The sequence below is a fragment of the Esox lucius genome, chromosome 11, assembly GCF_011004845.1.
Source record: "Esox lucius isolate fEsoLuc1 chromosome 11, fEsoLuc1.pri, whole genome shotgun sequence".
In the NCBI taxonomy this organism is placed as follows: domain Eukaryota; kingdom Metazoa; phylum Chordata; class Actinopteri; order Esociformes; family Esocidae; genus Esox; species Esox lucius.
Window position 1 is genome coordinate 46,264,176 of NC_047579.1, and position 27,831 is coordinate 46,292,006.

Sequence of the window (27,831 nt, forward strand, 5' to 3'; positions counted from 1 at the left end):
GATGTTTTCTTGGCACACTTTAGGCCCCTTAGTGCCAATTGGGCATTGTTTAAATGCCATGGCCTACCTGAGCATTGTTTCTGACCATGTCCATCCCTTTATGACCACCATGTACCCATCCTCTGATGGCTACTTCCAGCTCAAATCATTTCAAATTGGTTTCTTGAACATGACAATGAGTTCACTGTACTGAAATGGCCCCCACAGTCACCAGATCTCAACCCAATAGAGCATCTTTGGGATGTGGTGGAATTGCAAGATGCTATCCTATCAATATGGGCCAACATTTCTAAATAATGCTTTCAGCATCTTGTTGAATCAATGCCACGTAGAATTAAGGCAGTTCTGAAGGAGAAAGGGTGTCAAACACAGTATTAGTATGGTGTTCCTAATAATCCTCTAGGTGAGTGTATAAGACAGTCAGATAAACACTACTGACATTCCCTGCCAGTTCACATCTATTCCTGCAATGGGGTCTCATGGTATAGAACAGCACATAAAAAGTGCATAGCTCTGTGTTTGCTTTCAACGAACATCGGGGGTGGGGGGGGGGGGGTGTACCCCCATCCCCCCCTGAGAATGATGCAGATGCACACACACACACACACACACACACACACACACAGTTACACAGGTCCCCGGGTTAGGGCCCCAGAAACTGTTGACATTTTCAAGTAAGATTTACCTCTTTGGCTGTGCTATTTAATCTGCTTGATTTATTTCATCCCCTTCCAAATATATTTTTACTGTAATATACAGTGCAGCTGCATTTGCCTCTTGCAATTTTTAATTCAACACTGCCTTATAATTTTTATTATTACTATATTAATTGCTTTCTTAATGTGGATTTATGTCCGTCTTGATTTCCTTGATTTCGTGTTTTCTTCCTCTGTGAAGTTATATTAATTTATCTTTCCTTCATATAGCACTGAAATGCCCTGCTGCTTTCCATGAGCAAATCCGCAGCCTAGAGAGGTCCAGAGTAAGACTTCACGAACACCTCTAACTGACACTACGGTTCCTGATTATTCACTTACACTACCACGTGCATGTGGTTTCATACTGTCCTGATTGAATGCACTGTTTTCTTTTTTCCCAGACTGAGAACTTCTTAAAGCATAAGATCCGCAGCAGGCCTGAACGCTCAGAGCTGGTCCGGATGCACATTCTCCAAGGTAACCACACTGCAATGTCCTGTGTGCGTAATGACAGCTGGTTGATAAGACAGATAAGAAGCATGCTTAGCCTCCCACATTTAGGAAATGTCTGTTGAACTTCCCAACATAACTTTCACAGTCGAGATGCTGACAGAACAAAAGTGTATAAAATGTAAATATCTTTTTGTAAATATTTCAATTTACAAATATTTGTAAGACTTTGTCTTATCCATTCTCCTACATATAGGGATGGATATAATCTCATGTTAACCACCTGAAGACACTACAGTAGTAGAACAGTAGTAGAACCGGAATACAATAGTAGTAAAACAGCAGTAGCAGAACAATAGTAGGACAGTAGTAGTTCTGTAGTAATTGTACAGTAATTGAAAAGTTGTCCAATATTAGCGTGCTATTGGTACATTAGTAGTAGTACTCGTACAGTAGTCGCAGTAGTAGTATTAGTGGTTAGTACATTAGTACAGTATTAGAATTAGTAGTACAGTAGGAGTAGTACAGTAGAACAGTATTAGTAGAGCAGTAGTAGGAGAACTGGTTTGAATTCAAGGTAGACCAGCAGATACTGATGAGATGTTATCTGTCACACAGAGACTCACGCAGAGCCCTCACTGCAGGCTACTCAGATGAAACTGAAGAGGGCCAGGCTGGCTATTGACCTGAATGAGAAGCTGGCCCAACGGCCCGGCCCCATGGAGTTGGTGGTCAAGAATATTCTGCCAGTGGAACCCAGCCCTGTAACCGGTAAACATTTGGTTTTAGAACGTTATTTTGAGAGTCCTCGTGATCACCTGTACAGAATGATGCACGTTTGTTGATGCCATGGTTATCTGTCTACGAGCTACTGCTTTCTACACTAAAGGTTAGGGTTACTACATAATTAGTTATCATTTTACTAATAGCCTGTAGTCAGCAGTCTAACAGTAGCACATTGGAAACAGTAGTCCTTTGGAAACTCCTAAATCACACAAGTATCACTATCGGACACTGCAGGCTCCCAACCACATTCTAATCAATGCAACTCTGACGTTAGCCCAACCTGGTTTATCGATCATCTGCTTAGAAGCCAAACCTGACCACGGTCTGGAAATGAATGTGTGTGGTTGTGTGCGGTAGATTGCCTGGCAGAAGTATATCATGACTAAATCAGTCACTTGTATCTATTATTTTCTATTGGTATTGAAAGGGCAGAAGTATATCATGACAAAAGGCCCCACTAAGAGACAAGTTTGCCTATTTCAATGCTTAAAAAATAGAAAGTCCCAGTACATGTTTAAAGTTGTTCATATTTATAAATGTTTGGAGGCCTCAGCTGTAGATCAGCAGAGCATCCAAACAAAGTGTTATCTTTTTGAGTGATTTTCTCCAGGCAAAGTAACTAATTTGATAACAAGTCCCTGTATATTTTGTATAGTCTCGTTTTACGAGAGACTAACACAGTACTGTCGGAGCACTGGCTGCATGTTTGGTCTGCTTGTGTTTAATAAGCTGTGCTGGTACACGTCTCACGGTACTGACCCTTTAGATGGCGAGTCAGACGCGGACACAAAGACAGCTACGCTGGACGTGTACAACTTTGACGAGGACAGCAGTGACGCCCTTTCCCCAGAGCAGCCAGCCAGCCAGGAGTCCCAGAGCTCCTCTGCCCTCTCCCCCCTAACCCCCAGGGGTAGCGAGGCCCCAGCTGGCCCTTCCAACTCCCCGCCCTCCAGCTCCATCACCATTCAGGTTGGTCAACTCCTCATGTCTCTCCTCCCTATGAAAAGCCATGTTACATTTTGTTGTTAGTGTATAACTAACGGCGTAAATATTTTATGATTCTACATTTTGGGCCTGATTACTCACACAGTGCACCTGCTTGTTGTAGATCATACAACAAGCAGCTTGAAAATATTGCTTGGATCATCTGTTTTTTTATGTGAGAAGGCATCCGTCTTTTGTTATCTGAAGTCTTTTTCCAGTTGCTCTGAGGTGGATTTACAGGCCTCTGTTTCCCTCCTTATTGAATAGGCCATATGGTTTCTGTCTGTCTCCTTATCTCAGCACTGCCCACCTACATCCCAGTCCAACACAGACTTCCTCAACTTCTCTCAAGTCTCCACCAATGAGCATCAGAACAATCACCTAGTGAACACACCTCAACAAATCACCTCTGTTGTCTCTCCAAAGGTGGGGCCAACGTTAGTGAAGGTGAGCCTCAAGTTGTAAAGAAAGTATTGTCATTTCAGGAAAAGGTGGAAAGTATTTTAGGTTGAGGCAAATGGATGGTAAAACAAAGAAACACACATATTTGCTTTAAATACAAACATTACGTCTAAATTTAGTATTGGGCTCTCTGTTTATACCATTCACTTCACAATCTTATTCAGCAATTAATTTACCTGACTTGAAGTCTGATAAGCAGCATTGAAGGTTAGCTTGAGAGATTTTGTATGTGATAATCACATTTACTTGAGCAAAAAATATATTTTGGTTCCTTTTTCGTCCGTTAGCTTTTCCTGCAAACTGTTTTTATACTCAGCCAAATGTGAAAGTCACCTCTGATATCTGACACTTATTGTTTTTTAATGCTGCTTCCTTTAGAAATGTAATCAGAGATAAAATGTCAAGGGAGCCCAAACGCTTGGGCTGTGTTCTGTCACAGTGAAAGAGCCTGTCAGTGCAGGCAGAGGCAGGCCAAAGGTGACGCTTCAGCTAAGTCAAATGCAGTTCAAAGCACAACAAGGCCCGGAGGAGTTTCATCACGAATCCTGGGACTTAAAAACTGCCAGCCGTGCTCAGTCTTCAATTAAGGTTAAATGGCATGCCCCACTCTTTGCGTTCGAGTCACAGAGGATGGAAGCAAAAGACGGGAGTAAAGCAATAACTTGGGAATTTATCGTAATCCTTTTCCCTCAAAGCATATGCTGAATATTTTCTGTGCTCTGCCTCTCCTGTGTTGTAGGACAGGACTAGGCAGGAACAGATTACAGGCTGTGCGTTGGCATAAACCACCTTGAATTAGTGTTATGATATTGTTACGGCTGGGACCTACCTAAGTTGCCAAGCCATTTTAATGTGTATCCTGTAATTCCGAGATGTGGAACAATAAGGGTCACCACACATCCGTTTCCACATTTCAGTTCCCCATCCTGCCTTTCACCCTGGATGTAACAACAAGGGCCCACCTATTCATTTGGAACTACAGTGGGAAATGAGCCTTACAATACTGGAAGAGAGTTCATAACGTTATCTTGTACAGAACTTGCTTTGGATCAAAGATTTACAGCCATGCCCATAGTATCCAGTAGGTTATAATTGTTCCTTTCTTCCACATGCAGCAAAGCCAGCCAAAGACACCCAGTGACAAGAACCGCAGCAAAAAAAATAAGGATCTCAAGCCGCGGGTGAAGAAGCTCAAGTATCACCAATACATTCCCCCAGACCAGAAACAGGAACCTAACGAGGCCCCCATGGATTCAACCTATGCCAGGCTACTACAGCAGCAGCAACAGTTCCTCCATCTGCAGATACTAAGCCAGCAGCAGCAACACTATAACTACCAGGCTATCCTACCTGCCCCTCTCAAGTATGTCTCACTGTCCGGACTGCTGTGTAATACTGACTGATAGCTGTTTGTTGAGCTATCATTAACTGCAGATTACGTAAACACATTCTCTCTCCCTTGAACAATGGGATTACTATTTTTACCTAAAAGAATACGTTTACACCAATAAGATTAGTGATGTAATCGGCCACATCCGTTTCCAGTGAAACTTTTGTGTCTTAGACATTGTCCAAATAGGGGCTGCTGATTGTGAATGATGAGAAATCCAGGAAATTCTTTGTCCTAACCAAACATTAAACCGTCCTCCCTTTTTCTTTACTCCTACAGGTCGATTGAGGGTCAAAACAGCTGTCCAAATCTGTCCAGTGCCACCGTGGTCTCTCCTCCCGGTGCTGCCCCCATTCGATCCATCCGCAAACCTGGTGTTCTACTTCCCAACCTGGACGAAATGAAGGTGATGCTCAGGCCGTACATATCATGCCAGTCCACACATATCTTCTGATATTAAGCAATAAGGCACAAAGAGGTGTGGTATGCCATGGCTTTGGGTTGTTCATTTGCACAACACAGAGTGCCTGGATAACCTTAGTTGTTATATATTGGCCATGTACCACAAACTCCTGAGATGTCTTCTAGCTATTTTAAACCAGTAACCTGTGTAATTATAACAGGTAACCGTAATAATTAAACATTATTATAAACCAGTAACCTGTGCAACTGTATATGTGTGTGTGTGCATATATACAGCTCCGGAAAAAATTAAGCTAACTAAATGCAATCAACCTAACTGTGAAACAATTCTAAAATGTATGCAGTTTAAGTGTTCCACCGCAGAATCTCATAACCAGACAAGGACTAAGACACTACGCAGGTTGAAATGATCCCAACCCCGTTTAGTCACTTTTGACAAGTGGTCTGGCTATGTATCATTCAGCATGACGTCCCTGTCTGATTGGTGCGCACATACGATTATCAACAAATAGGAACCACAGACACCAACAATTGAAAAATGCACCTGAGAAAAACTTCTACGTGGGAATAAAAAATGTGATTGTGTCACGATGACTCACGATCATTCATTCTCATTGGCCCTTTAGGTTGCCGAGCTGAAGATGGAGCTGAAGCTGCGAGGTCTGCCGGTTTCTGGCACCAAGACTGACCTGATAGAGAGACTAAAGCCCTATCAGGAGACTCCCAGCAGCCACCCTGCCTCTGCCATGGAGGTCACCAGCTCCACTAGGGCCCCCCAGCCTGAGAGCATGAGCTCCACCCCCCCTGTGTCCCCCGCATCCTCTGACGTTTCTAGCCTGGGCACGGAGGAGAGCGGGATGCCCGGGGCTCTGTCGCCAGCTCGGCCGCCTCCCTCCAGGTCATTTCCGCACAGGGGTCACACGGAGGACGGCCCGATGGAGACCGGGACATTAGAGAAGGACCAGCGGCTGCACGAGAAGGAGCGTCAGATCGAGGAGCTGATGAGGAAGCTGGAGCAGGAGCAGCGGTTGGTGGAGGAGCTGAAGATGCAGCTGGAGGTGGAGAAGAGGGGTCAGCCCAGCCCTCCTTCCCTGGCCCTGACCCAGGTCAAGGAAGAGGGCGTGGCTGCTTCAACCTGCCTGGCCACACGTAGGCCGCTGGGTCTTTCTGTCGACGTGAAACAAGAAGATGCCGCACCGGCCAAGGAGCATGCCCAGTTCTTTGTCAGCCGCCAGCAGGTGCCTCAGGTCCTCAGACAGCCCCCGGCCCTGGTGTCAGGCCAATCTGGGACACAGATCCTGCTGCCCGTGTCCCTACCCATCAACACTGCCACCATCCAGCCGGCCAACAAAAACGCCACGCTTCAGGTCAGACAGCCGGTCCTCCAGACCTCTGTCACCTGCACTGCTCCAGTCCTCAACCAGAAAACAGAGGCCCCCGTAACCCAACAGCAACACACATCCCAGACACAACCCATGCCACAGGTGAGAATATATGCTTTACTTATATGCTTGATACCAGTCCCATGTTTATAGTGGGATATCTTCCAACTTACTGGCAGAGCCTACTGTTTTACCCAGCTGTGTTGAAGTGCCTCAGTGCATTAGGTTACAGTACTCTTCATGGGCTGGATTCCTACACTAACCCATTACTAGGGACATAGTTGTCTGTGGAGGAATTCGTCTGGTAAATAAATTGCACATCCTGTTTTTGTGCCCTTTTTCTGGGATAACAACATTTCCAGCACACTTCATAAATCCCTGGTTGCATTCTATTGTGATGGGTCAGCCTAATCACACTTCTCAGGGCATTAGCCATGTTTTGAAAGCAACAAGTCTCTCTTTCTCTCCGGCTCATTTAACATGCTCCTCTCTGGGTGATTCATCTAGAGTGTTGCCAAGGTAATATCAGGCCAGGGTGATGAATTCTTCTCCTAATCACATCAAAAGGAGGGCCGGTAACAGAAGCAGGTGCTGACTGACAGCAAGGCAGACAGCACACTAGACTATGCGGTCTGTTCTAGTTTCTAGAAGACCAGGAATGGGTTCAATGAACTTTGTTTTTCGATAAACTGCACTCGATTAAGCTTACCTGGCGTAATTCAACCAACCGAATAGACTTAAAAGTGCACACACTGCCCACCTGGTACTCAAGGCTTGCTCAAGCAAACGCAAATTAACAGAATGTTCAAATACCATATGAACCCATGTTGGCAGAGGACGGCACTAGGCGAGCACAGAAGACAAGTTAGCAATAGCATGCAGCGCGAAAAAGTTATATTAACAGTTTTGGAACACATTTAGCGCAGAGCGAATTTCCCACAGACCATCGCTTCTGTTGTGTCCCTAGTGAATGTGCACCACCACATAATGACAGGAGCACTACTCACGCCTGACCAGTGTTTACCCTGACTAACCACTGTGTGCCAGATAAATAGTGGTTAACTGCAGTCATCAACACTATTCATCTGAATGTGTAGCCCAGTGTTAACAATTGGTCATTCCTACACAGGCAACAGTCCCACCATGCAGCTCGTCCACCTCAGGTTCTGAGTTCCAGTTCAGAGCAGGTGCAGGCCAGGCAGAGGAACCCCAGTGTTTCCTGAATACCTCCCCAGGTAGAAGGTCCCCATCCAGGGCCAAAACCGAACAAGCAGACCCCAATGGCCCCACAAACAAGGTAGTGTATTGTGTATACGCTGCACATCTGCATGCATTCAGTTGTGTTGAGTGTGTTAACCTTTAGGCTGTTCAGAGCTTATCAGGGTTACAAGGTCTTTTTTTCCTGGCCACCAGTCCACTTCTCCTTGCCAGCCCACCTTCTCAAACCACATCCCGAAGAGTAAGGACCCGCCTCGTTATGAAGACGCCATCAAACAGACCCGCAGCATGCAAAAGACAGCAAAGGTAATGAAGCTATTATAATACACTACTAAATCAAACTGGATTGACTCGCTGGGTCTGTTAGTCATTAAAGCAGGTATTGACTGGCCTACGTTACCTATGCAGGTGCCCACGGCAACCAGCCAGCACATGGACGACCTGTTTGACGTGCTGATTGAGAGTGGAGGTGAGGAAAATACTTGACTATAGTTGTCTCCTCCTCTCTGTTGAATCAGTCCCTTCCTGTTCATTAATCTAATCATTAATCTTCCATCTTGTCTCTATAGAGATCTCCCCCTTCATAAGACAGGACCCTCCCTTTCCAGACAAGCTGCTTCCTGTTACCGCCAGTGTAACCACCCTACCCATCAACACCGTGCACTCCCGTCCCCCACCCCAGATCCAGGTGGCCCGGCAGCCGGGCCCCACCCTGAACCCTCAGGCCCCATCAAGCCTGACAGCCCTGGCCACAGATAACCAGCTGGAGGCCTTCCTGGAAGGCACACTGGGGGGAGGGACAGAGCCCCGGACGCTGAGGCTGATGGAGGAGCTGCACAGCCAGTTGCTGGAGCACTCCCCCATGGACATGGACCCAAACACCACGGGGTTCAACAGTGTCAGTGGACCCTCCCCCGGCTTCCACCTGGAAAACGCCAACTTAGAGAACATGGAGTGGCTGGACCTGACCATGCCTGGGCCGGCAGGTGGTCTCAACCCACTGGGCCTTCCCCCATCTACCGGGGTCTTCTCCTCTGACTTCCTGGACTCACATGACCTGCAGCTACACTGGGACTGAGGCAGGCAACATGAGCCCCCAAAAAACAGGACTGTTCAGAGAGACACACACACACTGATGAGATAGAGGGCCCGGTCTTCGAGAGGAGGGTGCAGTGCTGTAGGCTGGGAGTCTTTGTGTTCAGTTGAGTGCAAAGTTCCGAGCAGCTCAAGGTTGGACAGTATGGTTGTTTCCCTCTGAGGTAACATCCCTCAAGCTGGCCACTCATTCTGAGGAGGGCAAAGCACCAGCTGGGCTGGCCCTGGTGTAGATTAACAGTAACAGCATGTTGATCTCCCACTGTGGTCTCTTTCAGAAGTGGATCAGGTCTGAGGGAGGTGGATCAGGTCTGAGGGAGGGTGTCTTCTGAAATGGCGTTACAGTAGATGAGGAGTGGGATCAGGAAATGTGAAGCCTGCTGAGGATGAAAACTTTCTAGTGGAAACAGATGTTGACCCTGGTGTTAGAGGACTTAATGCCTGGTGCTGACTGTGTCACACACTGACATCGCAGAACAATCACAAATGCATCACTCTTTGGTGATAAATTTGATAGACAACGCAAACAATGTATATTATAGGACTGCCTACTTCTGTTTCAGTGTGCCTGCTACCAACATCCATAAGGCAGCTGTGTTAGAGTCCTGTGTGTATAACCGATTGTAAGGTGGTATTAGCTTAGCATTATGGCTTTGACTTGACTCCCACTGCTTTTCTCATTGCCCCTATGCCCCATTCATTGCCTCATATCAATGGAACACAGAGGGTTAAAGACTACACATACAGCCTTATTTATATGACCATTTGGAAAATACTTTGCGATTATATGGCTTTCACTTAATTAAACTACAGATTTTGCACAGAGTAACAGAGGGACAATTGGTATTTTTGTCACAAAAATGAAGCAGACAACTAGTTAAAGTGAATTGTTAACAGGAATTTTTAACAGGAAGATCTGCACTTGTGCAATTTAACTTTTAAGGCAATGTTTTTGTGTTTGCAGCGACTGCCCTCATGCTGCAAATTTTGGCCCAATCAGAAATCTATTCCTTAGAGACCTGTCGCTCTGAGTAATTGTAAATTAGAAGTTAAGAGACATCACATTGTTGGCGGCTGTTGTTCTTATGCTATCCTTCTGTGGAAAGAGAAGGGCCAGTGGTAGTTTATCAAACTGAAACGTGCTATAAGCTGCCTTAGTGTTCACAGGGAAACTGCTTTAGATAACACTGCTGTAGCTTGCCACGCCTAGGCCTATGGCCTTTATATCACTGACAAAAGAGCCTTTGAACAATGGTGTCTCTCTCAAACCTTTTGTCAAGTCTGGAGTGTATTTATCCCAATGTACAGATCAGCTGAATTTTGTGTGGCGTGCAGTGCACAGGAGAGAAAGAGCTGGTCTGCATCTGTTTTGCATATCACTTTTGTTTGTTTTGACTAGAGGAGCCGCCAGAAATACAAGCAGTAAATTCCCCTAAGCATTTACATGGCTCTCTTCAATATACCGCCTGATCTTAGTTGGCTGACATACTGAGAACAGAGAAATTGACATCATTCAGTTTGACAAGCAAGAGAGTCAAAGTCAATGATGGGTGAGGTTTTCCAAGGTGATTGTGATTTTGTGAGCAGATTATCAATATTTTTGGCCATAGTCCTACAGGTTAACGTCTCTTTTACAGTCTCTTTTTGTGTAAGCATAATTCTTATATAATTCTGTGCTAGTTTGTGCCTCTATTCATGGAGCCTTAGCCCAGCAGGTCATGTTGGGTTGAAATTCCACTCATATCACATCAATAGAGGCAGGCTTTCAAAACAAAGCAGTACCCAATCCAAATGTACCATTACTACCAACACTAACTCAATCCAGATTGTTGTAATAGCCTTAGTTTTCACTCCTCACTCCCAGTTTTAAACTGTCTATGCCAGACACATTTTATTTTTGGTTAAAATCATACATTATTATAGCAATCCAACAAAGTCGAAAATGCATTACTGTTTCGACTACTGGTAAAAAATAAATGACAAGGGAATTGAAGGGTATTAACTCTTAATAATTTAAATATAAACAAGTTAACTAGAGGACTTTACATACAGGGATTGACTTGGCTTTTCAAATACAATCTGATCTGTGCAAAGTTTAACTATCATTAGAAACTCAGAAACCTACTAGCAATTTAGTAGTGCCCCCATCTCATTAGGTTGAATTAAAGGAAAGCCAGTATAATAAGTGCCTTCTACATAACAAATGTTATAAAGTTGACAAATATGTTTGAATGTACCAGGTTTGGTGATTATATCATAAATCACCCCTAAATCCCTTCTTACAGAAGAAATGGAAGCCTGTTATGTGTAACAGGAAGGTAAAAGTGCATACAAGCTTCACAAAAAAAGATTGTTCACAAACATTTCTAGCCTATCTATCTCTCGGGAGTCTCGCGAGGAAATACCTCAAAATCTTGTCACAGCTGATCTAAAAGGCTAATCTCTCGGTCTGTTTGACATGCTCCATTTCCTACCTGAAAACACCAGACCATTGGCCAGAAGAGTACAACCAGCTGACATGCTTGATTTTACTAGATGTTCAATGTTTAATATCATTCTTTTTTTGGAATATTATTCACCATAATAAAATGAGTTTAGTTTGCTTTTTCGTGGTTAAACGTAACATGTGAGACAGATTTATTTTATTACATTTTATATGATGGTGAAACTTGGAAAAATGCAGACTTTCTATTTTAGCACTTATTCATATACAAATTAATATTCTATTATTGAATTCTCCATGTGGTCTGTATTAAAAAGCAATTTAACACAATAAGCTTTTCAAATGGAGTATTCGTTCAGAAAAATATCAGAGGGAAAAAGCATTTGTTTTGTGGAAGCATTGACGCACCAATCACAGTATAATACTTTCTGGGAAATACATGGCAGAAAGTGCTGAAGGTATATATCATTTCAGTTTTTGATAAATCGTCTCCTACCAAAGATAATTACTTTGAAACTGTTTAAGAATAGAACAATGTCAGGCATCTGTTTAAGAAAAACAAAAGCAATGACAAAAGCACAAAATGTTATGTACCTGGTCTTCTTTGAGTAAATCTTTGGTTTTGTCCAAGCATTCATACATTCAGTAGTAAAATGAGGCAGGTCGCCCACTGAAAAATTATGTTTTCCAACTAAAGAAAGGGACAATCAGCCAGAATCAGAAGTAATTTTATTTGCACTAATCTACATTAGTATAGCCCCCTTGATGTATTGATTCATAGTATGCTGTGCATTTTGCACATTGTGAATATATATATTTTTGTCATGCATTTTATACAAATGTAGCACATCTGAGCTATTTTTTACTGTATACAGTATGTGTATTGTATACCAATAATGTTTTTGTGTATATACAGCCTGTGTCATAAAAAATATAATATACAGTGCTGTGAAAAGGTACTTGCCCACTTCCTGATTTCCTCTATTATTGCATATTTGTGGCACTGAATGGTATCAGATCTTCATACAAAATGTAATAAAACAAAGATTACCCAAGTAAGCAAAAATATTCAGTGTGGAAATGACAACTGTATTTAAAGGAAAACGGTTATCGCCAACTGTCCCTGAAAAAGTGATTGTCCCCCTGAACTTGCTCCACCCTTAGTGGTAAAGGCAACAAAATGCTTCCTATAACTGGTGATCAGTCTTTCACATTGCTGTGGAGAAATGTTGGCCCACTCTTCTTTGCAGAATTGCTGTAATTCAGCAACATTGGAGGGTTTTTGAGCATGAATTGCTTATTTATGGTCATGCCAAAGCATATCGGTGGGGTTCAAGTTAGAACTTCAACTAGGCCTCTCCTAAACATTCCTTTTGTTTCTTTTGAGCCATTCTGAAGTGGACTTGTGTTCAGGATCATTGTCCTGCTACATAGCCCTATTACACTTCAGCTTCAGATCCCAGACGGGTGACCAGACAATCTCCTTTAGATTTTTTTGGTATTGAGTAGAATTCACGGTTCCTTCAATGACGGCAAGTCGTCCTGGCCCTGAGGCAGCAAAGCATCCCCACACCAAACTACCACCACCATGTTTGACTGTTGGGATGATGTTCTTATTGTGAAATGCTGTGTTTGCGTTAAGCCAGATATAACAGAAAGTGCCCCTTTTGATGTGTGTCCACAGAACACTGTCCCAGAACATTGACTTGGAAGTCATCAATGGGCTTTTTCGCAAATGTGAGACAAAACCAGATGTTTGTCTTAGGGGTTCTCCCATGAATTCCAATTTTGGCTTTGTGTCTTTCAATTTTGGCCTTTGTGTCTGTTGAATCATGAACACTGACTTCAGCTGAGGCTAGAGAGGCCTGCAGTTCCCTAGATGTTGCCCCGGGTGTTTTTTTTTTACTTCCTGGATGAGTCGTAGCTGCATCCTTGGAGCAATTTTTGCTCACTGGTAGTTGGTTCGCTGGAATCCCGTCATCTTTACGGAATTTATTTTGATTGCGGCAGGATGTGCTGCATGTTGAGAAAAGTTGTAGCCTACTTCACATCGATGGTGGGGTTCCATATAACTCATGCTTAGATTGAACAGGGTTGGCAGTAATCAAGCTTGGGTGTGTGCGCTCTAATCTAATCCAATGATCAATCGACATGGGTTGAATGAGTAACAATGGGGCCCGTTACTTTTTCACTAAAGGGCCAGTTGGCGTTGGATTACTTTTTCACCTTCAAAAACACAGAATGTTGTGTTTGCTTGGGTTCTCTTCGTATTATGTTACATTTTGTATTAGGATCTGAAACCATTCAGTGTGACAAATATGCCAAACGAGGAAATCAGGATAGGGGCAAATACCTTTTAATGGCACTGTAGGTTGTTTGTGAAAGTCATTCAGTTTTTTATGGTCAATAAAACAACTTGATCATCAAATTGGAAATTTAAATACATATTTTGTTTAGCAAGAAGTTTCACACCACTACAAGAGTAGGCTTTGATAAGTAACAAGCAGCTTTAGTGTTCATTTGGAATACTATACAGGAATACTATACACATGCTCATCAGAACAATGAAAATAAATATTAATGTAGAAAAATTACACAGGTAAAGTTGTTGTCAGAACAATTAAATCTACACATAAAATGTAGAGGATCCAATCCAACCGCAGTTCTTATAGTATAGACACTGCTATCGTTAAAAGACAGGTGGGAGTAAAACTGACCACTTTTCATTGTCCATTTCCCTCATTGTCCATTGCCCTGCTTTAATGTGTCCTGACTCTCTATGGTCACTAAAACCAATAAAACGAATCATAACCCCGTTGTCCAGGCTAAAATGTCTTCCCATGTAATTATTCCCCAGTTTGTTACTGTAAATGTCAGTGTGATCTTTTTCAACTCACCTGGTGAAATAAGGGTACAATCCAAACTTCCGGAGGGTACAGGCTGTCTATATCCTAAATATAACTCCTCAGATTCATGGCAGATGCCTCATTAGAAAGGCAGCTTTCCAGTCCAGAGTTTCTGCGTGCGTGTGGTCGGTTAACTCAGAGCTTTTTGATGGTGATTATAGAACTTCGACACCTAGGACATCTATGTGTGACATCTTTGAAGTTGTCAATGCAGAAAGGGATCAGGCAGCAACCTGCCACACAGCTGAAAGAGAAAAAGAACAGGAATAATAGTTTAAATCGGGACGCGTCAGACTTTACATACAATCACCTGAGGTGATTATAGGATTTGACATTAGCATGCTTATTTTTTCTAGTTCATGTGGATAGTACTTCGAGACCCAACTGGAATTTAGTCCCCAAAGAGAACCTGTTGTCTCCTTAACAGGCTTGATGAGGTGTCGTATTCTTCGTTAGCAGAAACAGACTATTCCATCCCATAGCAGGTAAAGGATAAAGCTGAACAGAACTGTGCCCTATCTGTTTAAAGACTGCAGACTATTGTCTCTAATACAAGGTAGTGTTGGTCAACTCACCCAAACAGAGAAATTGTGACACAGGCCAGACAGGCTGCATCGCCGATGGAGGTGACAATCTCTGTAGTGATGAACTGTCGGCACTCTGGGCACTGGGTCCGAGACGAGACGGGAGGAAGCTTCATGATGTCCAGGATCACCTCCGGAGCTACAGAAGGTTAGGTGTGACCACAAAGTAACTAAAAGGAACGCAGTTGTGATCAGTAAGCAGAAGGAGAGTAGACGTTACATCATCTAGAGGCCCGGCCTTTAACAATTTTCACAGGAATTTGGATGATACTGATCTTGACAAGGTGTAGCATACACTGAAGAAATGTGAGGTTTGAAATTATACACCTTTGTTAATATGGAGATTTTCATTGGGACAGTTTGTGATATTGGTTTTCGCAAGTTCTGCCTATTTATGCAGTATGGATTTATTTCTCCACATCGCCCACCTCTACTCTTAAGTAAAGGTGGACTTGTGCAAATTTCAAGTATTTCAACCAAACCACAAACGGAGAGGTTGTACCTTATTATACTAATGTGAGATACAATTTGAGTGGTTCACCTGGAATAGAGGGTGGAGCTTCAACATAGACAACAGAGGGGTCAGGGAGAACTGACACCCCACCCATACTGGTGATGTAATCCTCTACAAGGGAGAGAAACATGATCAGAATACGAGGACAGAGAAGTTGCTATGTGAGGACAGACAGTATCACAAAAAAGTGGATAGACACCTTTTGTTCTCATGTGATTATAAACCTTGTCTTCGGTCTCCTGCAGCTCTCTCTTCTTCTGAAACAGCTCCTGTAATTCCTGGTCAATTTGTTGAATCTCAGCCTGCTCCTTGGAGCCCACTGCTGGACACAGATAGGTAATCCAGTAGGAGACAATGAATGATCATGTCAGTCCACGAAGATAAGCAACCCTATACATTTCCAGTCTTGGTGTTCTGTGTGTACAGTCAACACCTAAGCCCATTTATAATTTGTCACTTCTCTTTTAAGTATTATTCAGTGGATATTACTCCAGCCGAGTCATCAGGTAAGATCTGCCAATGAAGTGACAAGTACTATCCAGTTGGCAAAATAAAATTAAGGAAGCCATCAGGGGTGCTCACCATCCACCATATTCCTTTTGCCTCAATCAACTGAGCCGGAGGCCAAATCACACAGTACACCTATGCCTGTCGTGTTCATTTTAGGGGCTCCAAGTGAATTTCCTATTTACCTGTGCTGTTGAGGTTGGAGCGGTTTCTGAATTCCTGCAGGACTTTCAGCATGTCCCTGCGGTCATGCAGCTGCTGTATCTTTAATGACAGGGAGACCATATCTAGCTCCATGTCCTTAGAAGGTGGAGATGTATTAGAAGCTAAGGAGAAGGAGAATCATAGTCTAAATCATAACACCAAGGAGAATCATATCTTAAATCATACCACCAAGGAGAATCATATTGTAAATCATAACACCAAGGAGAATTATATCGTAAATCATAACACCAAGGAGAATTATATCGTAAACATCGCAAAGATTGAACATTACTTATGAACAATTTGTCTTGGTTATACCTGCTGTAAACAGACATCCTGTGTTGTTTATAGGTTTATAAGTTATAGGAGTTTTTTGTCATAATGAACCAGACACACAAGGTATCGAGCATTCACTGAAATGCTAACCTTCCGGTTCCTCTTACAACAACAGAAATAATGATGGGAAAATATTAAAGATGGGTCCCTCTCATCTTTTGTCTGGAGGACACAGCGTCCATGATTCCCCCAAAAAAATCCTAATTTTGTAATTTGTCAGACCAGAGGACAGTTTTCCATCTTAAATTAGCTTGGGCCCAGAAAATGTGGTGGCATTTATGGATCTTATGTTTGTTTCTTTTCTTTACATTGTAGAGTTGTCTATGTTCATAGACAATGGTTTGGCTAATTGATGACTAGCAAAATGGTGAAGTATGTAGAAGAGAAAAAGATCTTGCAACTGGAAGATTATATATGGATTGATAGTTTGGGTAACTGTCAAGGACTGTCTAGATATGAAGTTTCTTTGGTTTTAATATTCATAGGTATGTGTTTGATTAAAATGCCACTCCTTGCACAAAAATTCAAGTAGCTCGGCTTTGTTTGATTCAACTTTGATTTGCTTTTCTTTTCAACCCTTTTGTCATGCTGAGTGGTTTTAAAAAAATTAAAATTACCTTTGAGGTACTACTTGCAATGTTTTTGTAAGAGGATAGTGATGACCACAGCAGTGGATTTTTTACTTTTCCTTGTTAAATTTGATTTGGTTCAGGTAATCACCTAATCAGTACCTCATGAAGTTAGATGAGGTGTGCCTGTGTTGGAATTTAACAGACACTGGAATGGAATGGCTGCCACACATGTAGAGATGCTGATTTAAGAACAATTAGGAGTGGTCTCTTCATTTTTTCCAGAGCTGTATTTAGGCATCTGAAAATGGCAGGATTAATTCAGACTTAAAATAAGGACCCGTTTTCAGTCTTAAAAGACTATTAATATTGAGCTGATGTCTCAGTTCTGTTTCGGTGTATCTCAAGTCAAATTAACTTGTTTCACCTAAAACACAACTCAAAACAAGATTTATATGCTGAACAAGATTTAAGGCATATTTACTCAAATGTTATTTAACACAAGTGTAGCTTGTTAATGAAATACATAAGTCATGCAGACATGGTTATAAAGTTCAGCTGTTGTTTGACCTAACATTACAATAGGGAATGACCATGGTATACTTTGACCAAAGCAACTCGGACTGGGGTATAATAATGGTAAAATGGGGGTGAAATGCGAAAACCAGGGAGGTTCGAGCACCTCAGAAACAGCGGACCTTGTGGTATTTTCACACACTAAAATCTCAAGAGATAACATACTAGGATGTGATAAACCAGAAACAGCCTGTGAGCAGCAGTTCTGTAGGCAAAACACCTTGTTAATGAGAGATGAGATGACTTGTTCAAACTGACAAAAAGGCCACAAACACTGAAATAACCATACTTAACAGTGGTGTGCAAAAGGGCATCTCTGAACACGTCAAACCTTGAAGCGTAGGGGTTACAGCAGCAGAAGACCACATCAGGTTTCACTCCTGTCAGCTAGGAACAGGAATGAGGCTATCTACAGCTCCGGAAACAAGAGACCACTGCACCTTTTTCTTTCCTTTCCAAAAAAGTCGAAGTGATCTCTTAATTTAACCCTTCTGAGCCTCACTTAAAACCTTCCCTTTTCGACTTTTTGGGAAAGTAAAGAAAAAGCTGATGTGGTCAAAAAAATTTCCAGCGCTGTATATATGGGCATGTGATCAACAAAACCTGACAAATCTGAATTGGCCATAAACCGCATGAATCCATCCGGCTTTACAGGCCGAATCATGGTTCACATTTGTGAGTTGTAAGCTGTAAATACAAACGAAGCACCCCTGTTCTAGCTCCATGCTGCTCGTCACAAAGTCTAGGACAGAATAAAACAGGGCGGTGTCCAAACCTATGAGATTACACTGCTCAACAAAACGAGTAAATTAAACATCAGGGATATCAATCTGTCCAGTTAAGAAGCATAAGCAATCGTGAATCCATGTCACCTGTTTCGGTGCAAATCAAGTGATAACAAGTTAACTGGAGAGGCAACAGCAAGACAACCCTGAAAAGGGGAATTGGGTCTCTCTCTTTATCCTTCCTGACTGATTCTTCTCTAGTTTGGTGTTTTGCTACAGTCCATGTCACCCCTGGTAGCATGAGGCGGTACCTGCAGCCCATTCAGGTTGCACAGGTAATCCGTACATGCGGTCGTAAGGTTGGATGTTTTTCACCGTACAGTCTCAAGAGCTTGGAGAAGATACCAGGAGACAGGCCGTTACATGAGGAGAGCGGGAAAGGGCTGTAAAGGGCATCAATCCAGCAGCAGGACCGGTCTCTTCTCCTTTGTGCGAGGAGGAACAGGATGAGCACTGCTAGAGCCCTACAAAATTACCTTGAGAGGGCTACTGGTGACCAAACTGTCAGAAATGGACTCCATGAGGGTGGCATGAGGGCCCGACGTCCTCTAGTGGGACCTGTGTTCACAGCCCAGCAAGTGAAACACTTGCAATCCAATCGGTTGGATTCGGGGGTGGGGACTGACTTGACAACTCAGGAAAACGTCCCCTGGTGGTCCTGAAAAACCCCTTGGTTGCATTGGTAGAACGTTTAGGGGCATTGTGCTACTACCAGATGAAGTGCCTGCATTTCGTATCCGACAAGATATTTCTGTACACACCAGGATTGATCCTACTGCTTCAGGTACATCGTCAACGAAGACAAGTGAACAAAACGTACTGATATTTCTAAATGTTTATACCGATATAGATGAAAATACACTGAAACGAAAGCTGACAGACTGTACTTTAACCCCATGGTCATGGCATCATTTCAAATGTGTCTCACTATCTAAATACTTAATGGAATGAAACTTATAGGGTCATTACCATGGTCTCTCCGGATATGTGGGCACAATCACAATGTGGACAATATCAGGGCAAATGACAAATATATTTCTGCACTTAAACACTTGGATGGTAAGCAAAAGCATAGATGTAGCACTAACTTTATGTAAAGCCCCAATGGAAGCGTTAACATGAGAATGTACATTTACATGAAGACAAACGTTTACTTCAACAGCATGAGAAAACCAACCCTGCAAAAACAAAAATTAAGCTAAATTGTACATTTTCTATTCATCTTAGAAAACTAATCTATGCCATGAATTGAAATATTACTGTAACAACATAGATGTTTACCTGGTTTCAAGGTACTCCTACTGTATGTTAGCCTGTGGACAACAGTATGCTCCTCAATGCACACCAGGAAATAGTGAAATATATAGTTTTAGTTGTAACCAGGAACTACAGGAGTTATTAAAATACTGTGGTTCGATGGCTACATTCATGTCTGGTTAATAGATTTTATAGCAGATAAGAGGAAACACATTCAAAGTAATCAGGCAATATTTCACTTCTTCGATTGCACAGTAAAATGTACTCATTTGTAGTGGCACTGAAATTTTTTTTATGTGAAAAACCAAACAACATGTTCTATTCATTTATATCTACAAAATGTCTTTCAGACAGTGTATAAATATTGTTACTGTAGATCTCCAGGTAGAAGATGAGGTAGAGGCATCAGTGAGAGTGGGGAACTCTTCAATGCAATGCAACCTAGACAGATAAAAAGAGCACTCAATCATTGCACAACTAAAGGCATAATCAATGTCTAAACATACATTCCAATAGCCTTTGTCTCATTCACATGACCACAATACACTAAGAGTTACTGTCATTGAAGAGTACCAATTTGCATGGAAGATGGATCAGCCTATTATAGGTCAAGAAGAATAGAAACAAAAGCCCTTTTGGTGGGCAGCCTGTTTTAAATATATGCAAAGGCAATACCCTAGTATTCCAAGTATAACCCCAACACAGCCTTCAATAACTGAGCAAAGCAAAACATGGCAGAAAATATTGCAGACTATAAGCCTGCAATTTAATCAAATCTCAGAGGTCAACTGTACCTTTATTTCACTTCTTCCTCAGTCTCTTCATGAATGTCACTTCATCTCTGTTTCTGATCCCATAGCTGAGCACAAAACAACAGAATAATTCCTGTTAACAAGAGCATAATGAGCCCTAATCTCTGACACAAATGACAGTCATGTTCAATAACCACAATGATATTTGCTTGTAACTTACTCCTTTAATTTAATTTTGTCATCGTCAAGCTTTTGTCCCTGAAACACGAGATGAAAGGTTCTCCATACATACCTCCTGCACAAGAAAGCAAACACAGTGTGTGCATGTATTAAAATTCTTATCATGGTAATTAGCACGCGCACGCATGCACGCACACACACAAACGATGACCACCTGCCTAATATTGTGTAGTTCCCCGTTTTGCCACCAAACAGCCCTGACCCTTCGGGGCATGGACTCCACTAGACGCCTGAAGGTGTGCTGTGGTATCTGGCACCAAGATGTTAGCAGCAGATCCTTTAAGTTCTCTAAGTTGCGAGGTGAGGCCTCCATGGATCGGACCAGTTTGTCCAGCAGATGTTCGATGCTCGCGTGCCCATTGTAAGTGCTTTTGGCAGTGGACAGGGGTCAGCACAGGCACCCTGACTGGTCTACGGATATGCAGCCCCATAAGCAACAAACTGCCATGCACTGTGTGTTCTGACACCTTTTTATCGGTACCAGCATTACCTTTTTCAGCAATTTGAGCTACAGTGGCTCGTCTGATGGATCGGACCACACGGGTCAGCCTTCACTCCCCACGTCCATCAACAAGCCTTGGCCGCCCATGACCCTGTCGCCGGTTCATCGCATTTCCTTTCTTGGACCACTTGATACTTTTGATCGGTACTGACCACTGCAGGCCGGGAACACTCCACAAGGGCTGCAGTTTCGGAGATGCACTGACCCGGTCGTCAAGCCATCACAATGTGGCCCTTGTCAAAGTCACTCAGATCCTTATGTTTGCCCATTTTTCCTGCTTCTAACACATCAACTTAGAGGACAGAATGTTCCCTTGCTACCTAATATATCCCACCCACTGACAGGTGCCATGATAACGAGATTATCAGTGTTATTCACTTCACCTGTCATAATGTTATGGCCGATAGGTGCATGCACGCATTTTTTTTATGCAAATGTAAGTTTTATTATGAAAGAAATGCACTTTTTATGAAAACAGACCATCGAAACACCCTGTATTATTGTAAAATCATCAACATCTAAAACATGGTAAAACATTATGAAAAATGCAATTATGGAAAGGATTTGCAAAGATTTTTTATTCATACATCCTTTCTAAATGAAATGCTGTATATAGATATTTAATATTGAGTGGCTTAGCCCACCATAAAAGCTGACTGATGGATTTTCCATAGCAATACGTTGTTTCTGCCTTACTTCTTATAAAAAAAAAACTGTCTTACTTCAATATAAAAAGTGTAAATGATGTAGAGTCATTTACCATGTCTTAACCAGGCATGTGAGGTATGTTTCTTCAAATGTAACACCAAAACAATCTTAGCACTGAGAGAAAACACTCCATCTTTTTTGAAATGCAAGATGCAAAAAGATTTGGAGATATGGCCTTGTGAGACAAGGATTTAGAAAAAAAAAAAAGAAATCTGAATTCTGAATGTTCTAACGTTTTTTTCACCCTCCCCCTCCAGTTTTAAGGTAATTCATTTGCGTTTAAGGCCTGGCTTCATCCAGAATCTCCCAGCAGTCTCAAGACAATATCAAGACCTCTGAAGCACATACAAAATGGCTCTGGTTCTTATCACGCAGATCAACCAGGAATCCTTGCATGCCAAAAGAAATGCACTCTTCAGCCTTCTACCTTGACCGAGCTTACAGGCAACCAAAGTTAGTTGGCATTTGTGTTCAAATTGGAGTTATATTTAGGTTGGGTCATTAAACTACTTAGTTTTAGTGTTAGATGTTAGGGCTAGGTTAACTTTACGCATATTAGTCTTTGGAGGTTAAAAAGGGTACTTCAGGATTTCGAGATTTGGGGGGGGATTCTTCTTCCTACCAAGAGTTAGACAAAATGATGGCTACCATTTCTATGTCCCTGGGTGCAGTTTGAAGTTGACGTGTACCTAATCATTAGCTTGGTGCAGTTGCTGGTTGTCAGTGAGTAAGTACTAGCCAGCCATTCTCAAATGTCTGGATTTCTAGTTATCAGGTCACCACAATAATGGAAGAACAAATGTGTGTGTGTGTGTGTGTGTAATGGGAATTACCAGCTAACATGCTTCACACCTCCCTCCCGCTGTTGTTTGAGCTCCATAAACCTTTGGATGGCCTTCTTCAGGTCCAGCACCGTAGCATTCTGCACAACCACTATCGCTGAATAACACACATTAAATGTGACTTTTTATTTTATTTATTTTAATAGAGGAGAAAATGCATTTTTCACATTAATATTATTCAGAAACTCACGCATTACTTCCCCATCTGCCTTGCACACACGGACGGTCATGGCCTGTCCATACTCCAAGGCCACCTGAGAATTCACCTCCTCTAGGGTCACCTGTGAAAGAGACAGCAAGTACTAGGACTGTGGCTAGGACGGAGACATTCACAAATAGATCAATTTCACTGGTATGAACTAGGTCACCAACCTGAATGGGAAGGTCACAGAGTAAAGGGTCCTGCACAAGTCGAGCCAGCCCTTCTTGAAAGATGTCCAGGAATTCTGAGTGTGGAAGTGCTTCTTCGTCCTCCTCTTCCTCTTCAACCTCCTCAGGTTGTTCATGCTCCATTTGGCTAATATTTATTTCTATCTCTGCTAACTTTTCTTCCTTTACAGACAGTTCCTTATCCTGGTGAGGGGACTGGGTGCTCTCCATTATGTACACTGTAGCTGGAGTTTGTAACTAAAAGTGGCCGAAAAGCTAGCTATTGCATAAGAGATTTCATGCTACTTTGAACGAATTTCACCAGAACTCTATTAATAAATGAATTGATTGAAAACATTTAGACGAGATTAAGAAAAACATATACACTGTAGCTTTTAAAAAATGTTTCAATCCATCAGAAATTCTGAAAAAAAACTAAAACATGTAACTAGCAAACGACTGGCATAAAGAAATGAACCAGTTAAATTGAAGAACGGATGATATATTTATCTCAACTACCAATTAATGCAAGAGCACTCCCGCCCAGCAAGTTTTAGACCAATAGCCTTTACGTTGTCATGTCAAGTCACAACGTCGCTAGATTTCTCGCCATTGAATTCCTTGTTGTTCTAAAATGGATGTGAGGAAACTGGCCGTATCGTATCTTTCCAAAGTACTTAATTACACTATTTCAAGCCCGATACAAAATTATAAATATATACAAATATAAAATCCACTCAAATCATCATGCCGGAATAGAGTTTCGGTTTCGATTTGGGATCAACCCCATATCTAGTCAGCTCTAAACGGAACCCGCTGGGTAACGCCTACAACATGTTGAATATAGACTGTACCGGAGTCATACTGCACCGGAGTGGTTCCGTGTTGTAGTATCAAGGTTCCGCAGTGATTAATTTGGCCGATTGCAATTTCTATGAGTATTTTTCTATTTCTTTATATTTTACTAGTATACTATAGTTACACTTAAATAAAACAAATTATTTAAATAAGAATGAGGCAATGTGAAACAAATAACCACAAACAGCATCGTCCTCAACCTATATACTGGTTCACACCGAGCCGTTTTATATGTAACCAAGGATTTCACACGAGAATGGATGTTAAAAACGCGTAGATAGTATCCAGCAATGTGATTTAAATAGATGTGTAAACCAACATTGTGAGAGTGATTGTAACCTATTGACCAATTTAGTTAACAGAATAGTTAAGTTAACATGCTTCTGTTTTGTCCAACATGTGGGAATGTGTTGATTGTAGAGGAAGGACAGAAGTGCTACCGTTTCGCCTGCAACACATGCCCTTACGTACATAACATAACTAGGAAGGTAAACTTAATTCAATGTAACCGCTAGATGTCAACGAACAACAACCACTAATGTGCCATTATAGAACGTATTGATACATCTTTACTTTTCTGTTAGGTTAACAACAGGAAGTATCCCAAACTGAAAGAGGTTGATGACGTGCTTGGTGGAGCTGCAGCCTGGGAAAATGTGGATTCCACACCAGGTAAATAAATGGCCAAATCTTGCCACCAGATAAAAGAATAATACAAATAATAACTGTGGTCATGTTTGGATGAGATGATGAAACACTGAACTGGATTAGCGTCTTATTCTGTGCTTTGTCCACCGGCTCTAAACTGTAACATATATAGTATGTATTTAGTTTAAAGGGGCACTGTGTAGAATCCTGCTTGTAAACAATAACATGACTTGTCTCTTCCTGGTCGTCCCTTACCGAACAAAACTTGAATAGTATTATCTGGTCCAGGTTGGTTAAGGAAGGGAAGGATAGTACTGTGAGTAAAACGAGATTACAAGTCAATGCAAACTGATCGATGGACTGGCGAGAAAGATTAAAGGTCCACTATGCAGCTTTAATGCCACTTTATCGCCACCTATTGGCAGTGAGTTGAATATCAGTTCTATTACTCCATTAGGACACTCCATCTGACACTATCATTACTAAAAGCATACTGACCGGTCTGAGGAAGTGTTGTTTCAAATGGGGTTAAAGTTGATGGCCCTTTCCATAACTAGGGAACACAGGATAAACCAAGAAAAATATTTGATGTAAACTACTTGTCAAGAAGATAGGTAGCCAACTCTGCATCACTTCACAGAAACTTCAGATCTCTCCATCAAATGCAAAATGTACTCTTATTTTACTCCATGCTTTGTCTTATGCTCGCGTTGCTTCCGTATGTTTTCATTTCTGGAATGTTTAGTGTAGGCTACATGAACCCAAACAAAACTTGTAATTGGCCTTCACCTCACACTCCTTTAAGGAAGTAAATGCCTACAAACGTCCCGGCATCCTACATTTTACTTGCAACTATGGCAGTGGGGTAGTGTCAATCCTGACACTCTCCCAGAGACAGTTTTTTAATGTTAACTATATGTAAGGGTTATTATCACACATTTAAATGGAAAATGCTGCATAGGGCACCTCTAAATGGGGAATGTCTCAGGCACTCAGATTAAGTAGAATATTATTTGGAAAAATGTACTTAGAATATTAACTGTGGATGTGTATCAGTACATTTTGCTTGTAGACATGGTGGTGGTACAGTAAAAAATCTTACATATTGCCATTTTGTGTTTGTGTCCTTTAGAAAAATGTCCCAAATGTGAGCACCCAAGAGCGTACTTCATGCAGATTCAGACGAGATCAGCCGACGAACCAATGACAACATTCTACAAATGCTGCAATCATGAGTGTGGACACCGCTGGAGAGACTAAACTGTGTTCAGTTGGACTTCTACCCGAATTTGTACACTAGTCTGTTTCTATGGTGTGCTGCTGTAGCCAACTGTTGTTATTGGGGTCACGTCAAACCGCTTAGAGACGACATTGAATGAACAAGGAGGTAATCCCTTTGAATTCAATTACTTTTTGAAGCACTCTTATTTAAACAAAACCTTTGAACAATATGCATATTGTGGAAGCACCCAAAATGTGAAAGATGAAGGTTGACCTCTTTTGCATTCCCCATACCATAAGGCATGTGAAGACAATGTATTTATCATTGCAATAGAAAACTGTTGATATCCTTTGAAAACTTCAAAACAGAGTGGCCAAACATTGATTATTGGTTGAGAATAAGGATGTTCTATGGAAGATTGACCATATAGAATAAAGTAATAGGCATTCCCAAGTCTATAGTCACGGATGTATGGACTTTCAACCTTTGTTATACCATTCAAAGCAGAATTCATAGGGGAATATTATCTATTGTCACGTTGCCACAGATACTGAAACATGCATTCAAATGATTCATCAGTCACTTATCCCGAGCAACTTGTCTTATTGAGAGTGCAGGCATATATTGATGTGAAACTTCTCTCACATTGTCACGCACAGCATTTGGCCATCTATGTCTACCTTTACATGTGATCAATCTTCATAATTTTTGGTGGTGAAGACATGGGTGTTAAAGTATATGGTGAGTTATGCAAAACGGGTAAACATTGAGCATATTTATGTCTTTGTTGATTTGTTATTCTTGCCCAACAAAACTCACATTCTGAGTACTTAAACAATGGTCACGTGTATAAAAGTTTAGGTTTCTTTCCCACCAAATCATAGACTATAAAAAAATTGATAGAAGACATAAAAACAGACTAGACCGCTTTACTACTAGATGACCACATCTCAGGCTAAACTTATGTTGGGGTAAAGATGCAAAAGTTGATGTGATATGCCATTATACTGACTGGGCTTAACCCACAAAGTGATTTCTTGAATTATTTTTGATGGGAGCTGGGAAGTCCATTATAGGAGATACTGTTTAATTTATTCTAGTTTTGTTTTAAATACCATAGAAATAAAAATGCATTTGTGTTTTTGGATTAAAAGACCATAGACAAATGACAGTTTGAAAAAAAAAAAAAGGAAAGGAACTCAATACTTTTGTTTTTTTATTGTTAAAATAACCACTCTATGCAACATTAATGAGCAGACTTGTAATTTAGATTTACATGTATGTTTAATTTTCTTAAACAGACCAAACTGCCATCCACAGCAAAGGTGTACATTGTGTTTTAAAAGTTTAGTGCAATCCTCAGATTCTACAACTTGTTTTACTAAACATTCTTACAAATCTTCAAGCCACTTCACAGGGCATGTAGAAGATTCGAGAGCGTACAAAGTTTTAGGGACCAACCTGTGAAATGTGTCCATAAAAATTCATGTAACATGCAGTGTCTCTCCACTTGTTGCCAGTAAGAGAAAATGTACTGTTTATAATCATGCTGGTCATTGAGAGTATTGAAGAGACGAGATCCTACAGAGAGACAAATTCAGCAGACGTAAGATCTTGCATAACATACATTGGTGTATTTTGACTGGATCTTAAATGTTAATATTAAGCAGCCAGGAGATAACATCAATCGCATTACCAGTTCAGATGAATCTTTCAGGCAATACTTTGTGATGAACTTGCGTTTGTACACCTACATCTCTATGGCATATCAGACACAACATGCATCGGAGCAATACAATCGATTAAACCTAGACAAGGAACACTACCGAAAAAGAGCAGAGGTTTTAACTTCTCGTAAAGAAATGGTTACCAGGTTTATGCACATTAAATGCTACATACGCAATATGAGATGTTGAATATTCAATGAAATGCTATAACATCAAAACAAATTGTAAAACAGTAATGAGGGCAAGAAGCCTGGATGCGCTTTATATCACTTTAAAAACATCAGCCGGCAGACAACATGACCATTGAAAAGTTAATCTGTTTTGGAGTGGGTGGTGCCATGCTTTGCGTCAGGAGCACAGCTTAACACACATTGGGCCCGCAACACAGACATAT

General features: G+C 41.6%; 4 protein-coding genes across 10 annotated transcripts in view; 2 read left to right on the top strand and 2 right to left on the bottom strand.

Moving 5' to 3' along the window:
- The window catches only part of mrtfbb (myocardin related transcription factor Bb), a 47,226-nt gene extending 33,084 nt beyond the window's left edge, over nt 1-14,142 (top strand). For all 5 annotated transcript variants that reach the window (XM_020050930.2, XM_020050929.2, XM_020050932.2 and 2 more), the window contains 12 exons: nt 927-982; nt 1,100-1,175; nt 1,767-1,919; nt 2,701-2,903; nt 3,219-3,365; nt 4,496-4,743; nt 5,050-5,176; nt 5,820-6,677; nt 7,705-7,872; nt 7,989-8,099; nt 8,202-8,262; nt 8,363-14,142. In XM_020050930.2, the coding sequence (XP_019906489.2) occupies nt 927-982; nt 1,100-1,175; nt 1,767-1,919; nt 2,701-2,903; nt 3,219-3,365; nt 4,496-4,743; nt 5,050-5,176; nt 5,820-6,677; nt 7,705-7,872; nt 7,989-8,099; nt 8,202-8,262; nt 8,363-8,871 (2,717 nt within the window). In that variant the 3' untranslated portion in view covers nt 8,872-14,142. The remainder of the gene's footprint in view (nt 1-926; nt 983-1,099; nt 1,176-1,766; nt 1,920-2,700; nt 2,904-3,218; nt 3,366-4,495; nt 4,744-5,049; nt 5,177-5,819; nt 6,678-7,704; nt 7,873-7,988; nt 8,100-8,201; nt 8,263-8,362) is intronic.
- An 8-nt stretch (nt 14,143-14,150) lies between these two features.
- On the bottom strand, nt 14,151-20,010 carry LOC109616314 (cell death-inducing p53-target protein 1 homolog). Of its 3 annotated transcripts, none has more exons than XM_020050936.2 (6): nt 19,941-20,010; nt 16,028-16,168; nt 15,535-15,657; nt 15,363-15,446; nt 14,813-14,960; nt 14,151-14,481 (listed from the first exon to the last, which is right to left on the bottom strand). In XM_020050936.2, the coding sequence occupies exons 2-6, from the start codon at nt 16,137-16,139 to the stop codon at nt 14,373-14,375; spliced, it is 576 nt and encodes a 191-aa protein (XP_019906495.2). In that variant the 5' UTR covers nt 16,140-16,168; nt 19,941-20,010; the 3' UTR covers nt 14,151-14,372. The 3 variants fall into 3 exon arrangements, with proteins under 3 accessions (XP_019906495.2, XP_034150930.1, XP_019906494.2); XM_034295039.1 differs by lacking the exon at nt 19,941-20,010 and adding an exon at nt 19,594-19,651 and having other exon boundaries at nt 15,535-15,654; XM_020050935.2 differs by lacking the exon at nt 19,941-20,010 and adding an exon at nt 19,594-19,651.
- snrnp25 (small nuclear ribonucleoprotein 25) lies at nt 18,840-23,841 on the bottom strand. The gene is made up of 6 exons (XM_010874890.4): nt 22,986-23,841; nt 22,804-22,894; nt 22,605-22,710; nt 20,542-20,616; nt 20,364-20,428; nt 18,840-20,010 (listed from the first exon to the last, which is right to left on the bottom strand). Exons 1-5 carry the CDS (start codon nt 23,211-23,213, stop codon nt 20,371-20,373), a joined length of 558 nt encoding a protein of 185 aa, XP_010873192.1. The 5' UTR covers nt 23,214-23,841; the 3' UTR covers nt 18,840-20,010; nt 20,364-20,370.
- A 230-nt stretch (nt 23,842-24,071) lies between these two features.
- polr3k (polymerase (RNA) III (DNA directed) polypeptide K) lies at nt 24,072-26,161 on the top strand. Its single transcript, NM_001310965.1, has 3 exons — nt 24,072-24,328; nt 24,425-24,512; nt 25,621-26,161. The coding sequence occupies exons 1-3, from the start codon at nt 24,218-24,220 to the stop codon at nt 25,746-25,748; spliced, it is 327 nt and encodes a 108-aa protein (NP_001297894.1). The 5' UTR covers nt 24,072-24,217; the 3' UTR covers nt 25,749-26,161.
- The last annotated feature ends 1,670 nt before the right edge of the window (nt 26,162-27,831 follow it).